The sequence below is a fragment of the Aquarana catesbeiana genome, linkage group LG05, assembly GCF_042186555.1.
Source record: "Aquarana catesbeiana isolate 2022-GZ linkage group LG05, ASM4218655v1, whole genome shotgun sequence".
Taxonomy (NCBI): Eukaryota; Metazoa; Chordata; class Amphibia; order Anura; family Ranidae; genus Aquarana; species Aquarana catesbeiana.
The window spans coordinates 161,641,336-161,658,352 of record NC_133328.1 but is presented as its reverse complement, the minus strand read 5'-3'; the positions used below and the strand labels follow the sequence as shown (position 1 = coordinate 161,658,352).

The following is a 17,017-nucleotide window of genomic DNA, read 5'->3' as shown; positions in this document are numbered from 1 at the left end:
TCTACTTATTTATACATCTACCATTCTGATCATGCGTTGTTATGTATGTACTGCTTTTATTTATATTGCTTAGCTTCTGCACGCTCTATATGTATATATATATATGAAATGAACTGTGATTTAATGTTTTGAGATCAATAAATACTTTATACCAGTCTTCCTCCACTATTCAATTGCTTCATATAAAGTCCCAAACTCCCTTTTCTTTTACATGATTCATTCATATGACGTGCTGTGGTGACTGACTTCCGGCGAAACCGGAAGTCAGTGCGTACTCGATTACCACTTCCGGCCAGAGCATTGGTAAACAAGGCTTCAGGAAAGTGGCCGAAAAATAAGTACATAATACAATACTGCAGAGGTAAAGACAAGGTGGAACAGATATCTCGCCAGATATCTATCATACTTCTGTAATAACACAAAAAATATAAATTATAATACATTTTAGAAACATATTAAAACATAAATGTAAATATCCTAAAATGACAAAAAATAGATTAAAAAGACAACAAATAGGATTTTAAAATGTGGCAAAAAATAGATGAAGGGACGCTAACAGTAACAATTAAGTGGATAAGGGAATATTGGTAGCAATCAAGGACAATGTTATAGGATTATTAGAAATATGCATAGTGTGAGGGAAAAATTGTTTCATATTTATATAGTGAACAGGCAATTAATATCGAACTCAATGTTGTGACCTAGCGGATATAAAGTCTGCATTTTGTGTATCCAGAAGGATTTGCGTTGACTAAGGGAAATTACCTTATTGGTTCCCCTCCATTGGGGATGATATTTTTCTATTCCCCAAAATTAAAGAGAAGAAGGATCTTTATTATGGTGAGTAGCATAATGTTTAGAAATGCTATGCTTGAGATAACCCTTGACAATTATTTGGACATGTTCCCGGATTCTTTTGTTTTACTCCAAGAATGACGGGCATAGTATCTTGATAAGCATTCTGTTTTGGTTTGTCTTCGGTCAAGATATTAGTCAGTCATTCTTAACTATGGAGTACAACATAAAAAAATAGAAAAGGTTTTCAAAAAACATTGGCCCATTTTAACAGCTGGTAAACATCTTAAACAGGTCTTATCCTTACATCAAAAATGTACGTATAGGCGAGCTCCAGCGCTACGGGACAAAATAGCAAGGAATATAGTAAATCCCCCAAAAACATCTTTTACATTTTTTTCAGGAAAAGGGTTTTTTTCCATGTAAACATTGTTATGCCTGCGTCAGAACAAAGAGACAAAATATAAAAAGGGACAAATTTACAGCTACAACCATGGGAAAAGAATATCAAATGAGGGACTGCATCACATGTAGAACAGAAGGGGTAGTTTATGCCCCTGCAGTGCCCTTGTCAAATTCAGTACATCGGTCATACTAAACGACCAATGTGGAAAAGAATCCGGGAACATGTCCAAAATATTGTCCAGGGTTATCCCAAGCATAGCATTTCTAAACATTATGCTACTCACCATAATAAAGATCCTTCTACTTCTTCTTTTATTTTGGGGAATAGAAAAATATCTCCAATGGAGGGGAACCAATAAGGTCATTTTCCTTAGTCAACGGATATTCATGAAATGCAGACTTTATATACGCTAGATCACAACATTGAGTTCGACATTAATTGTCTCATAAGTGATTACTAAAAAATATTTTTTGCCTGTTCACTATATAAATATAAAACAATTTTTTTCCTCACACTACGCATATTTCTAATAATCCTATACAATTGTTCTTGATTTCTATCAATATTCCCTTATCCGCTTAATCGTTACTGTTCACGTCCCTTCATCTATTTTTTGCCACATTTTAAAATCCTATTTGTTGCTTTTTTAATCTATTTTTAGTAATTTTTAGGATATTTACATTTATGCTTTTATATGTTTCTAAAATGTATTATAATTGATTATGATGGATATCTGGCGAGATATCTGTTCCACCTCGTCTTTACCGCTGCTGTATTGTATTATGTCCCTATTTTTCGGCCATTTTCCTGAAGTTTACCAATGCTCTGGCCAGAAGCGGTAATCGAGTGCGCGCCGACTTCCGGTTTAGCTGTAAGTCAGTCATTACTGCGCGTCATGTGAATGAATTACGTCTCTTAGACAGGAATACTCCCGATTGCACATGCGTGGCTGCTCTCCGGGACTGCTGGAACCTATGACGCATACGATAATTGCTAATTAAAGGTTATACCTTTTATCTATGCATCTACCCCCCTCCCCCCCCCCCCCCCAACTGCTCGGCTCATTCCTCCAGATGAAGCCACGAGGTAGGTGGCGTAACTAGTAGCAGACAAACATTACCCCCCACTTACAGAAGTGAGGGTGCCCTGTCACTGCAAGGGAAGCTTGTGTCAGACTTTAACCGGCTTGGAAGCCCCATATTAATAGTCAACTGAGCGCCGAACTTGAATTTAGAGGCAATGGCTTGGGAGGGGCAAAGGAACTCTTTCAAGACTCAGAGGTTGAAGATTCACCTGTGAGAGCTTCACCTTGCTTGCCCAGGCAAAGTAAACTCCTACCACCTGTGACCTCTAAGGGAGTCCAAGTATTCTCCAAAGAGATGTTCCTCCGCAAAGGTCCATTTTATCTGCTGGCTCTACAGATCAGTACTCTAACCACAGCATTCTGTGAATCTGGATGAACAGGAGCAAAAGAGGCCTAAAACGAAGGAAGAAAATGCAAAAAAGGAAAAGCTGATGGTTTTGTGAATAAGTCACCAAAGCCTGCTGAATAATTGCATATACGGTAAGTGGGATACTACCAACATGGGTCTGATCACAGATCCACCAGAAGGCAGAAGGTGACTAGGTCATCTATGCCAAGATCTCCATAGGATACTCTGTAACAGTATACTAGCGAGACCTTGCCCACAAGAGGTTGGTACTCACTGATGATCTGCAGAGCAAGATGTGTCCACAGCTGTAAGTGACACTGCACGCCAGCCTAGCATCACCTATCCAGCTGAGTCCAGGTATGATCCGAATTACGTACCTAGGGTACCGATCTGGAAACTGTGTTATTAGTCTGTGTGGCTGGTGCACAGCTGGTACTGAAAGAAAAAAAAGAAACTAGTAATCTCCCTCAGAGAGACATCCACCACCTAAGGACAGAAGCAAAAAAGGGAAAAGAGGATTGCTGGGAGTAGATGCTCCGATTTGTCAAGCACCTGAAAAGCTGAACATAACTGTATCTGAGCACCACAAACTGAAAATACAATTTAATCATTTTTTAATATTTATTATTATACAGGATTTATATAATGCCAACAGTTTGCACAGTGCTTTACAATATGAGGGCAGACAGGGCAGTTACAATACAATTTTAATACAGGAGGATATAGGGTCAAGTGATACAAAAGGTAATAGCTGGGGGGGTGAGCTGATGGAGAAAATAAAAGTACAGTTGATATGTGTGGGCAGAATAGGCTTTTCTGAAGAGAAGGGTTTTCAGGGATTGTCTAAAAGCAAACAGAGTAAGAGACAGTCAGACAGATTGGGGTAGGGAGTTCCTTAGGATGGGAGAGGCTCGGGAAAAGTCCTGTAGGCTAGCATGGGAGGAGGTGACAAGGGAGCTAGAGAACAGGAGGTCTTGGGAAGAACGCAGAGAATGATTAGGTTGGTATTTTGAGACTAGGTTCGTGATGTAGCTGGGGGCACAGTGGATGGCTTTGTAAGTTAGTATTTTGAATTTAATTTGTTGGGTGAGTGGATGCCAGCAGAGGGATTGACAGGAAGGAGTAGCAGACACAGATCGAATGGTAAGGTGGATGAGCCTGGCAGCAGCATTCATGATGGACTGAACGGGGGATAGCTGATGTAAAGGTAATCCAGTGAGCAGGGAGGTTCAGTAGTCAAGACGAGAGATGACCAGGGTGTGAACTAGGAGCTTTGTAGTGTCATTGGTTAGGAAGGGGCATGTCTTAAAGATGTTGCGTATGCTGAGGCGGTAAGATTTGGATAGTGATTGGATGTGGGGCCGAAAAGATAGTTCAGAGTCCAGGATTACACCTAGAACCTTGGCATGCAGAGATGGGTTGATAGTTGTGCCATTGGTCTTAAAAGAGAAATCCGGGTAATATTTAAAGCAAACTCGCCCATCCATCCATGTCTCAATGCTTTACCTCGTTGGAGAATCGTTTTGAAAAATACCCCCTTAGTATTTCTAGCCGCGGCCATCTTGAATAAGGGTAGATGATTCATGTAGCATTTTCTTCTTGGAATCCACCTGCCCTTAGTTTAGGCATGCAGGCAGGAGGATTGGCTTAGCTGAAAAAGACCCTCTTCCTAGATGAAAGAAAAAAATGCCTGTGATGACTCATGAAATGTATAACATGTATTTGGCCTAGGCCAGACTTTAGGAAGCAAATGAAGGACAAAAAAAGGTTAAAATAAGTAAATACAATACACATTCCTCTCTGTGTTGATGCTTGCAGCACAAGGATTAAAAATAGCTAATGTTATTTTGAGAGAATTTAGTTCCGCTTGAAGGTAGCTGCACATAACCCAGTCTATGATTATGCTCATGTCTTGTACTGTACTCAAAGAGAAGGATTTTACTGGTAAGTCAAAAATCCTATTTTGGCTTTCCTGTTTCTACAGTCCATTTTAAAATGCATACCTTTTCTTTAACCACTTGAGTCGCAGGTGACATTTTAAAATGGCACTGGGATAGAGGCTATTTGTACCAGTGCCGTTTTTAAAGCGACATCCTGGCTCATTGTCTGCAGGTCCCAGTTTGTTTGAAAGTTGGAACCATCAACTGTTGGTGTCCATTTACACTGTTGTCAGTTGTTCATTTTCAATAGCACCCCAATGCACTAAGGAAACATTACAACACACGGTATCGCATTACCATGCATTTTGGTGCGCTGTGCTGTAAAAATGAATATGCATTTACATTTTTTGAACTTTTTGGTGCGTTGGCAGCCCATCCATTTGAATCCAGCCTGTGTATCAATGTTCAGGTTAATGCCTATATAACATCAATTTTCAGACACAATAATTTATAAATAGACATCAAGGTAACAATGGAATTAACAAATTGTTGGAACCTTTTGGTGTTTTTGAAAACATTTTTGTGCTCTTGTTACCTATTCTCTCTGGTTTGTACTTTGAACATAAAAGTGACTTGTTGCATTTTTTTTCCTGCCTTCATCAACAAGCTCTTTGAAAGTATACCCAGCTATTACCTCCTTCAAAGAAAGGTACTGCAGCTACAGGAGCGAGTCAGCCATCTATTAGGAGGTATAGAAATTGTGCACATTGAAGAGATGCAACCACTGCTATCCTTGGAGGAATATTGCTCAGCCCTAGATGCCTTCTGTAACAAGCTGCTGAAAAGAAGAGTCCCTATCCATCCTCGCAGTCTACGAGGCCTGCAGATGATTTTGGAAAAGTGAGTGTTTTTCATGTCCTTGGGTGCACATACAGATGGCATGACAGGTGTTGACTTCCCCAAGAGCATATTAAAGCACCATCTGGACGTTCAATGTATAAAACAGGAATGACAGAACACCACCTTGAGCAATACAATAGTTTCCTCTACATAATTGTGTAAGATTAACATCTGCGTTGGGTACATGTTCTTATTCATATTTTAAAGGATTCATTCTCAGACCACTTTGCATTTAGCACTGTCATTTTAAAATGTTAGTTTTTTCCCTCCTATAAGCTCCTGTGCAGGGGCAGACTGGGACTCTCACCAGAGAAACTTAGGTTTTGGGTCCCATTGGGATATTTTCTTTTACCACAACTCAACTACAGTGTTCACCATCATTCTCTTTATTTCTGATGCCAATTTAACAATTGAAACAATTAAACTTTGCATTGTTTAATGACAGTTGTGCAAATATATAGTGTAATCAGTTTGATTTCTATGAGTAATTTAAATTCCCAGATGCATCCCTGCATTACCAGTCCAGAAGTTAGTGACTAACCCCCAAATAAATTATACCATTATGATTGTGCCCTAGGAGAGCGGTTCTAAACACTGTCCTCAAGTACCCCCAACAGGCCATGTTTAGGGAATTTCTCTTAGATAAAATAGCTGTCCAAAATACCAAGCCATTGACTTTAATTTAAAGCACCTGTGCAAGGTAAAGGAAAACCTGGAAACATGGCCAGTTGGGGGTACTTGAGGGCCGGGTTGAGAACCACTGCCCTAGGACATAGTTTAATTTTTGTCAGGTATTGAAATTACTTTTAGGTTTTTCTGGGTCACTTACTAAAGAAGATGGCCACCCAAATACCACAAATCCATGCAATACCAAGACAGAAGTGAGTGTCTGTCTTCCAAATAATGTATACTATTCTCAAAGTCTCAAGTAAATAGTTTGTTGATGTTCACTGCCCACTACCATGTCACATATCTGTCCTTTTCTGGACGCCTGGCCCACAGAGCAAATCAGCTCAGCAGTGCGGTCACCAGCAGGTTACAGAGCGTACTTGTGCTTTTTGTTTTGGTTGGTGGAGAGGGTGCTAATGGGGGGGAGGAGGTCAGGCGGTACAAAATCAATACTTCCTTGTGTATGTAACTGCCTAGCTATGCAGTCAAAATGGAATAAAGAGGATAGGTTGCAGACAGGCAACAGCTCTTATTTTCAAAACATTTACTGAAGTTGCTGTGCACAATGCTCATTGACAGCAATGATGTGGATGGGGCCTTGGGGGTGAAACATTCGGAGCAGAGAGGCAGGCAAAAAAACGTGAATGGTAGAAAATGACAACCTTGTGCTAGAAAATTTTCATATTATTTTTGGGCCACATACTTGGGGCCCACCAGAGGATCCTCTGCTGCTCTAGCAGGCCAGTCGGTCTCACTCCAAGTCCTGTGCAAAGGGTTCAAATCCACTTTTCAGCAGGTGGCAGATTTATAATTGGCAAAACGAGGTGAACTATTGCATCTTCCAACTGAAAAAGGAAGAATTCTCAGTACTGCCTGTATCAGTTCCTCTCACATATTCTAGGGTAGCTCCTACCATAGATGTTTTTTGTTAGTTTGACCCCTTTATCATCCATTCTGTGTTTGGTGACCATGGAAAATACGGATGTGATTGTAGGTAGCATAAGTGTGAGATTGCTTGCTGTTGGTCTCCTTTAGTGAATTTTCAGAGCTTTGTGACTGTAAAATAAATTTACTGCTGCTAGCTCATTGTAGAAATGTAAACATAGAAACTGAGAGGTTGAGTAGCCTCTAATGGTAGGTATCGGAATTTATATATTAGCAGGTGCATTATTATCTGTTTCAAGTAGAAGCTGTTACTGCTAGGGCTTGTACACTTGGGCTTCAGCAGTGTGTACAATATGTTTTAACAAAGCATTTGCATGAATGCATGCTTTTAAAGCTTAATGAGAGCTTGCATAAAGCTTTGTGAATGCTGTCGGACCAGTGACTGGAACAATTCTGCACTCCAGTCTGTCCTCCAGACAGACAGTATATTTAGAAGAAACTCTACAATAGCAGCCTCCATATATTTGTTCTTTCTGTCTTTGATGTATGCTGCTAATACACAGCATTATTTTCCCAAATTACAGTGATCGTTTTGTGCCACGGTTACATGAGATGGGACACTTCAGCATACCATCTGTATGTGATCCTGCATCCCTGCAATGGTTTCTTGTGACGCATGCACAGAAAGCCAGAGACAACTTGAAAAGGAAAGAGGAGTAAGTGTTCCCTATGAAGATCTATAGCTTAGATGTATTTGTCTTAGCAACTGAGAGTTTTTACAACTGAGAGGTAATCACAATATGTTTTTAAGGTTAATCTCCCATATAAACTCTGCTAGAAAGCAAAACCTAGATTTTAATAGCTTAAATAATACAGAGGAATCTGATTTGTTGCTATAGGCAACACACACACAGTTTAAAATAATACATGACCTCATTTAATATATTCTAGATGTGCAATTTGTCGGGATTGTCTTGTATTTTGCTGATGTGTATTCCAGGTGAAAATGTATCTTATTTATCGGCGTATAACACGCACCCTAACTTTAAGAGGGAAGTTTCAGGAAAAAACTTTTCACATCACCCTGCACAGTACACAGACCCCCTGCCCGGCCCACGGACGCTCTGCCCAGACCACAGACACAGGCTCCCTTTCCTACCTGTCACGCAGACTCCCTTCATTATAAAGCCCCCCTGCACTCCCAGGAGACCCCCAGTCTCCTGGGACAGCATTGCCAGCATACTCTAAAGTTGAGAAAACATCACTGTCAGCCTCTTCTCATACACCACTCCTCCTGTATCACTGTCGTTAATTGAAGCTTCTAAATACCTCAATTAACGCTGCTCTTTCGTGGACCTTCGTGGACTGCTCTCCTCTGGTGTTTCATTGACTGTCACATGACTGCTCTCCTCCAATCAAAAGCTGACACGCAGGCACAGTTTACCCTCTATTCTCGGGGGGAAAAAGTGCGTGTTATACGCAAATAAATTAGGGCGGTGGAAATGAAAGATTAATTCCTCGATTAATCGTTAATTTTTTTGATCAGTAGGCTGCCTGCCCTGGGGCTGCTTTGGGCCAAGCTGTGGCTGCAGAGCTCCGCTCCCTCCTCTCCTCCTCCTCCACTATATGTCATACACAGTCTGCGGGCATCTCTCGCTGTGTGTCTTGCTAGCTGAGTATGAAAACTTTGGCTTGTGATAGACGCAGTGTTCTGTCTATCACATGAGCTGATCTAGGAGGAGGGCGGGACTTTTCTCACAGCGCGGCCAAAGTTTTCACACTAAGCTCCGAGACACACAGCAGGAGATGCCCGCAGACTGTGTAATCCAGGCACTGACTACAGTGAGGCTGCGATTATGGGCACAGTGAGGCTGCGATTATGGGCACGGTGAGGCTACGATTATGGGCACGGTGAGGCTACGATTATGGGCATGGTGAGGCTACGATTATGGGCACGGTGAGGCTACGATTATGGGCACGGTGAGGCTGCGATTATGGGCACGGTGAGGCTGCGATTATGGGCACGGTGAGGCTGAGTGTATGACGTGTGACGTCCTAGCCATGCCCCACTATGTCCGGCTTCGGCCAAAATTAGTCGATTAAAAAAAAAAACGATTAATCGAACACGAAAATTTTAATCAGTAACAGCCCTAAAATAAATACAGTACTTCCTTGTGTAATCTAGATAAATGATTGTTTTTCCACTCTTCCATAATGCAATCTAGGTGTCTGAAATAAGATTATTTCTATGTGTTTTTTTTTTTTTGTTTGTTTTTTTTTTAATATAGGTTAAAATTTGTAGAACAGGAGCTGACCAAGGCTTGCACGGACAGAGCATCTCTGAGCCGACTATATAAGGAGCCCAGTGTATCCAGCAAACAAATGATTGACTGTTGTCGACGACTGATTGAGGAACCATTGCCTAGTCTGGATGGCATGCACCTCTGTGTCTCTCATTACTACTCAATTCTGCAAGATGGAGACTTGTGTATACCCTGGAACTGGAAAAGAAAATCATAGTACATTACCTCAGTAACTAGCAAGCACACATACTTTAATATACACATAGATCTTTAATACCTAGACTCAACTACATATATTGTCTATGCATTTTTGCAATAGAGCAGTTCAGACATCTATTAAGTGTTACTGGGCTGCAAATACTGTATTAGTGGAGAATGGCAGCATTACAACCTTAATGTACAAAACAAGGAGAATGTTGGCCATGATCTTTGGGAGTTCTAATTGTTATATATGATAACGAAGACAATGCTGGGCAGTACTGTAGTAGCCTATTTAGAAATAAATAGTTTGGGTCATGAATAACAAGCTAAGCAAGTTGGGTTGTTTTTGTATGTGTCCCTGAATGTTCCGCTTTCAGAAAGGGGGAATTCCTGCTCCTTACTGTATCTGCACAGTTTTGGTGATGTAGCAAAATTTTTGGACTGCTGTGACTTAATATGACAATGGGGTTTCTTTGCATGAGCGAATGAACAAGTTGGCTGCGGAAAGCTATGGAAACGAAATAAGCAACACTGTTTTGATCAATCCTATGCTGGATTTGTCACAGAGCCAGTAATGCAGAGGTAGATGTATTGAGCCACACTATTGGGTAAGGCTGTCCATACATGATTTCTTTTTAAAAAATGTTTATTTTTTTCAACCAGCGGGTTGAACGAAAAAAAAAAAAAATGAACTAATTCCCCCATCCACACATTTGATGTAAATGTGGGAATCCTTCCTGCTCAGCTATTGTATTCTGCTGGCTAGGGAAGTCTTCCCCACCTGCAGATTCCAATGATCAGTGTTGCCAGCTATACCTGGCGCCGCTGATCGTTCGGGAAAAAGCCAACAGGCTGGTTGTACACAACTGAATTGATCAACTTGTGTACAACCAGCTAGCCCATACATGGATCAAAATTCAGCCAGTCCCCACTGAACCAGCTGAATTTCGATCCATGTATGACCGTGTCATGTTTTGTTGTGTACATGACTGTTTGCCATTCCATTTTTGATTTAACAATGAAGCAAGCATACACTAATCTAGATGAAACAAACAATAGATCCCAGACTGCTTGTAAAAAAAAAAAAAATTTAAAAGAGAACGTCAAAGTAGGAAACCATCTATTCCCAGGCATTAATAGCTGTCAGTGTCCTTTTGACCTAACCTACATGTACATCTCTGTTCTCTGTTTTTCCTCTGCTTAGAAGCTGAAAAAGGAATGGAATAGCTATGACCATGTTACTAAGTCCTGCAGGATAACTAACCTGAAGAACGATACGTAGTGTATTGTGGTTTATTAATCCTTAGATATGGTGGCTGCTCTAGTTTTGATTTTTTAGGCTAGGAACATTTACAGCAAGTACAGGAAAAAACTTGATCTTGCTAGAAATACAGTGTCCTTGTTGCTTCCTGTGAGATGAACGAAACCACAAAGAATGTTATCTTTCATATGTAAACTGTTTTTCTCTCCATTACATGTTGGGTGGTTGTTTAGTAAAGGCAGATAAGTCCAGCCTGGGTGACAGCCATGGCTCTCTCTATAAATACAGTGGGAGAGAGTCACCCAAGGATAGGGAGTGTGTTAATGGCAGGATTACAGGGCTAAAAAAAACCTGAAAAAACTTATGCATCCCCAAATCTAAGAACTGGTAAGCTGCATATATACTTTTTTTTAGTTTTTGGGTTGACATATACTTTAGCCACTGTCCAATTTCTGTATTAAAGCATAACGGTAGAAAGTCATGATTGTGATATTCCCTTTTTAGTTGAAATATGTTATTCAATTTTTTTTCAGGGGCCGTTAAACTGTAACCTGTCTTCCAATCAATGCTAAGAGTATCAAAGAGCCGTAAATGCAGAGGTAGATGCATTTAGGCACAGAGTGGGGTTGATTTACTAAGGGCAAATAGACTGTTCACTGTGCAAAGGAATTTTTTCCAGAGCTTAGTGAATGAGATGAAGCTTTGCTGACTTTCATATTTAAATAAATAATGTGCAAGCAAAAATGCTTTTTTTTTCAAAATGAAAGTGAAAATTCCCTTGCAAAGTGAACAGCCAAATTGCCTTTAGTAACGTATCCCCAGTGTGTGTAACGAAGCATACTGTTTTTAAATGGGTCTCAAGTTTTGCAGTCATGGATGTACTGTGTTTTTCTTCTAAATTAGACATTTAGATTTAAATGCATTGGGGGCTATTTACTAAAGGCAAATCCACTTTGCACTTGGAAGTGCAGTCGCTGTAGATCTGAGGGGGACATGCAAGGAAAATAAAAAACAGCATTTTAGCTTGCACATGACTGGATGATAAAATCAGCAGAGCTTCCCCTCATTTCAGATCTAGAGCGACTGCACTTCCAACTGCACTTGCAGTGCAAAGTGGATTTGCCTTTAGTAAATCAACCCCACTGATTCAAGTGGAGCACTATGATTTAACTCTTGGAAATTAAACGGATATTACAGCATCTACCTAAAGGCCTTAGATAGTTGCCTGGTAAATATATATTATCAGAACACTTTATTTTAAGCCAGTGTTAAAAGATCTCTAGAGAATTGTATGTGGTGAAGTATTTTTGTTTTGTTTTTTTTTTTTTGTTTTTTTTGTTTTCTGTTTTTTTTAAACTGTATAATCAGTGTTACTGGTATGTTTAAAACAAATTGGTGTGGTTTTGGTTTTAAATGTATTTTTGCACAAAACGTAGATAATTCTATTTAATAATGGTAAAAGGTCAGAAGAGCACTTTATGTAGAAGAGCACTACAGCTTACTTCTACACACATTTCTAAATGTGTCTAATCATTATCAAAATTGTTAAATTTTTTTAAATGTCCATTTTTTATTCAGTCTCTTTATAGTATTATGTACCCCCTTTACCCCATAAACCCTCAGACATGGTACATTAATAGAGTGTATAGGAGGAGAAGAAATACAGTATCTTAACAGTAGGTAAAATCTGAAAACGTAGCTTCTGGTCCTCCATAAACTATGGCTGTATTAGAGAAGGGGGATACATCTGTGTGACCAGAGTGGTCCAGGGCAGTTGTAAATACATTTTTGAACAGAAATGGAAATTTCATGTAATGTCCTCCTAAAATCTGGGATTGTTTAAATGCTCAAGAAACAATGTCAAAATGCACATATTTGGAATTTATATATTTTGTTTAAATGGTAGTGAATCTTTTTGCTATAATGTTATAGGGAGCTGAATCTGAAGGTGTGAACATGTTTGAAATCGGTACCACAATAATTGTAGCACAGCTCTGTTGAACCATGTGAGGGTGTATTTACATGGAGAGCCTATGGTTTGATCCATGTGTTTTAAAGGGCACATCTACTTCCCATAGATACATAATGCCTATCATGTTTAGTAGATTAGTAGAACTCACTGTATTACTGCAGGCAATGTCACATTTTCCATTGATGTGTTTTTTTTGATTGTTTGTTAATTTAAGTATTTATCCTAAATCCGACTTGTCATTTCGTCAGTTTAGTGTTGGACCAAATTCTGAGTTCAAGGTATTGAGTATATCCTTTGTTCCTGCAGAATTGGTCTACAGGAGTTACATTTGACTACTGAATTCCATGTGTGGCAAAGTATATAGAGGTCGGTGTATTGTACTTTGTCTTGTATGTAGATGTTATTTTTGAGGCTATATATTTGAAACAATAAAAAAAAAAAACACTCCTACCAAAATAAAAGTTAATTTTTAATGGAAGTCCATAATTGTATATTGTTCCGCTACCTCCACATTGTCCCAACAGAACTACAGATGAAAGAGATTTTTTGACCTTAATCTTTGATTTTGCTTTATCTTTTCAACTGCTAATTACATAATGTATGTGTTTGTGTGTGTATGTCTGTGTGTGTATATGTATATATGTGTATATGTATGTGTGTGTGTGTGTGTGTGTGTGTGTATGTGTATATATATATACAATTTGCACTGTTACACTTTCTAAAATATTGGGTAGTTCTCTTGTGGTTTACACACTACTGCCACTTTTTATATATATATATATATATATATATATATACAATTTGCACTGTTACACTTTCTAAAATATTGGGTAGTTCTCTTGTGGTTTACACACTACTGCCACTTTTTATACCCAGACTGTGATATCTCTATTCTTGGCAGGGCCTACATCTCTTTAGCCTTCTCAGAAGAGTTAGACCACTTGCAGAAACCATTGTACCAATGTGGAAAGGAGAGAGAAACTCTAAGTAGCACTTAAAATGATTGCTATTATAGGCTTATGGTCTCTCTCAAATATTTCATAAATCAAGAAGTAAAGAAGTAACTTTTGTGATTTTATCATTTACATTTCTGTAATAAGTGCAGAGATGGGGTAAGGCAATGTCCATAACAAACAATGGTGTTCCTTGTATGTATATAATTTCTGTAAAGCTTCTTTAGCTTAAAAACGTATACAGTCTTTTACAGAGTGGTAGCTTTGGTACTTTTTGGTCTTTGAAAACCTAGAAAAACTGGAATTTTCCTTTTTTTACAATTTGTAAAATTTTCAGTGCCTTGAAAAAGTTTTTGTACTCCTTGAAATTTTCCACATTTTGTCATGCTACAACCAAAAACGTAAATGTATTTTATTGGGATTTTATGTGATAGACCAAAACAAAGTGGCACATGATTGTGTAGTGGAAGGAAAATGGTAAATGGTTTTCAAATTGTTTTACAAATAAATATCTGAAAAGTGTGGCGTGCATTTGTATTCAGCCCCCCTGAGTCAATACTTTGAAGAAGCACCTTTTGCTGCAATTACAGCTGCAAGTCTTTTTGAGTATGTCTCTACCAGTTTTGCCCATCTAGAGAGTAACATTTTTGCCCATTCTTTTTTGCAAAATAGCTCAAGCTCTGTCAGATTGGATGAAGAGCATCTGTAAACAGCTATTTTCATTTCTTGCCACAGATTCTCAATTGGATTTAGGTCTGGACTTTGACTGAGCCATTCTAACACATGAATATGCTTTGATCTAAACCATTCCATTGTAGCTCTGGCTGTATGTTTAGGGTCCTGCTGGAGGGCGAACCACCCACCCCAATCTCAAGTCTTTTGCAGACTCTAACAGGTTTTCTTCTAAGATTGCCCTTTATTTGGCTGTATCCAATTTCCCAACAACTTTGACCAGCTTCCCTGTCCCTGCTGAAGAAAAACATCCCCCATGTTTCATGGTGGGGATGGTGTGTTCTGGATGATGTGCAGTGTTAGTTTTCCGCCACACATAGCGTTTTGATTTTAGGCCTAAAAATTCTATGTTTGCTGTGTCCCTCACATGGCTTCTCGCAAACTGCAAACGGGACTTCTTATGGCTTTCTTTCAACAATGGCTTTCTCTTGCCACTCTTCCATGAAGGCCAGATTTGTGGAGTGCATGACTAATAGCTGTCCTGTGGACAGATTCCCCTACCTGAGCTGTGGATCTCTGCAGCTCCTCCAGAGTTACCATGGCTCTCTCTGATTAATGCTCTTTTTTTGTCTGACCTGTCAGTTTAGGTGGACGGCCATGTCTTGGTAGGTTTGCATTTGTGCCATATTCTTTCCGTTTTCAGATGATAGATTGAACAGTGCTCCTTGAGATGTTCCAAGCTTGGGATTTTTTTTTTATTACCTAACCCTGCTTTAAACTTTTCCACAACTTTATCCCTGACCTGTCTGGTGTGTTCCTCTATTTACTAATTAGGTGACTTCTAAAGGCAATTGGTTCCACTACATTTTTGTTAGGGTATGAGAGTAAAGGGGGCTGAATACAAATGCATGCTCCACTTTTCAGATATTTATTTGGAAATAATTTGGAAAACCATTTATTATTTTTCTTCCACTTCACAATTATGTGCCACTTTGTGTCGATCTCTCACATAAAATCTCAATAAATCATTTGTTTTTGGTTGTAACATGGCAAAATGTGGAAAATTTTATGGGGTAGGAATATTTTTTCAAGGCACTGTACCTCTCAGTTGTCAGGTGTATACAGCTAAATAATTTAGCTTGAGTCCGGTAAATCCATTATGACTTGTCTGTAAAAATATAATCTATAGAAAATGATTAGAAAACCTTGATAAAACTATCACTCACAAATTAAAGATAAGAGGAGTTGTTTTGTATATTAGAGCAAATGCACAGGCCAGCTAAGTACTGTACGGTTTAAGTACAAGTCATTGGCTCTATTAAGCCATACACAGCTCAAATTTCGGCTGAATTTGCTGAAATTCAAGCCTTGGGTAGCCCTCTCAGCAAAACTCGGCTCAACAAAAGTAAATTTAAAAATCAGAGGAACCAGGTGGAAAACTGTTGATCAAACGGGCTGCGTCTAATCAGATGAAGTCACTCTCTGGGTATTCAGACAACTGCTGGTGTTGCTTCTGTCTAAATATAACAGCTGCCAGCCACCAGTGTAGATTCCTCCATCTATGCTGTTTAGCATGGATGGGGAAATTGATTCCTCTTGTTCATGTTCAGCCCCACAAATCATTGCTTGTGTGGCTAGCTATAGTAGAAGTGGCCAGTTTACAGCTTGGTAGCCTGTAATATCCTTTTCTTGTACCCAAAGCAGTGCTCTATCCTTCACCTCATGCCAACCTCAAGCACTCACTGGGGTTGATTTACTAAAACTGGAGAGTGCAAAATCTGGTGCAGCTGTGCATAGAAACCAATCAGCTTCCTTTTTTTTTGTCAAAGCTTAAAGAAGCTGTAAAGACAGAAGGTTTTTTATCTTAATGCATGAAGATTGAAAAAAGTTCTGTGTACAGCAGCCTCCCCAGCTCCCCCCCCCCCCCAATTACCTATCTGAGCTCCTTCTCTCTCCAGCGATGTCCACAATCCCCTCAGTCATCCAGTACACTGTTCCTGATTGGCTGGGACAGAGCAGCAGCGCTATTGGCTCCCGCAGCTGTCAATCAAAGTCAGTCAGCCAGGGGAGAGAGGGGGCAGGGCCAGGTCGGGGCTATGTGTCTGAATGGATTCATGGAGCTCTGACTTATCTTGGTGACCCCTGTAGCAAGCTGCTGGCTGAGGGGCACCCAAAGGAGGGAGGGACTAGGAGCAGCTAAGAGGGACCTGAGAAGAGGAGGATCCAGTCTACTCTGTGCAAAACCAACTGCACAGAGAGGGTTAGTATAACATGTTTGTTTAAAAAAAAAATGAGCCTTTACTATCACTTTAATTGAACAAGCTGAAGTTAGAAACTTGATTTTGCACTCTGTTTTAGTAAATCAATCCCAGTGTGTGTGTACTAGAGGCAGAGCTTGTGACATGCTGGCTTGAAGAGAAGTTTATACAGGGTATCACAAGCTCTGCCCCCCCCCCCCCCCTCCAAATGATGCACACGAGAGGCCAATGGCTCAGATCACATATTTGTTATTCTATGATGAGAACTGCACAAGTCAGGAAGTTGTACACGGACATTTTTACCAATGTTTGCAATGCCTTATTATACAGTACTTATCAAATTTACCTTGGTATCAGAATCATAATATAAAATTGTATAAGTGACCCTTCTCATCTAACTCTGGGTGGTTTTATCAAATTTTATTTTAC

The 17,017-nt window shown here is 39.6% G+C and overlaps 1 protein-coding gene across 1 annotated transcript in view; it reads left to right on the top strand.

Annotated features, from left to right (window-relative positions):
* The window catches only part of TCAIM (T cell activation inhibitor, mitochondrial), an 84,967-nt gene extending 71,784 nt beyond the window's left edge, over window positions 1-13,183 (top strand). Inside the window, exons 9-11 of the mRNA XM_073630303.1 lie at window positions 5,182-5,414; window positions 7,553-7,684; window positions 9,257-13,183. Coding sequence (XP_073486404.1) covers window positions 5,182-5,414; window positions 7,553-7,684; window positions 9,257-9,488 — 597 coding nt within the window. The 3' untranslated portion in view covers window positions 9,489-13,183. The remainder of the gene's footprint in view (window positions 1-5,181; window positions 5,415-7,552; window positions 7,685-9,256) is intronic.
* The last annotated feature ends 3,834 nt before the right edge of the window (window positions 13,184-17,017 follow it).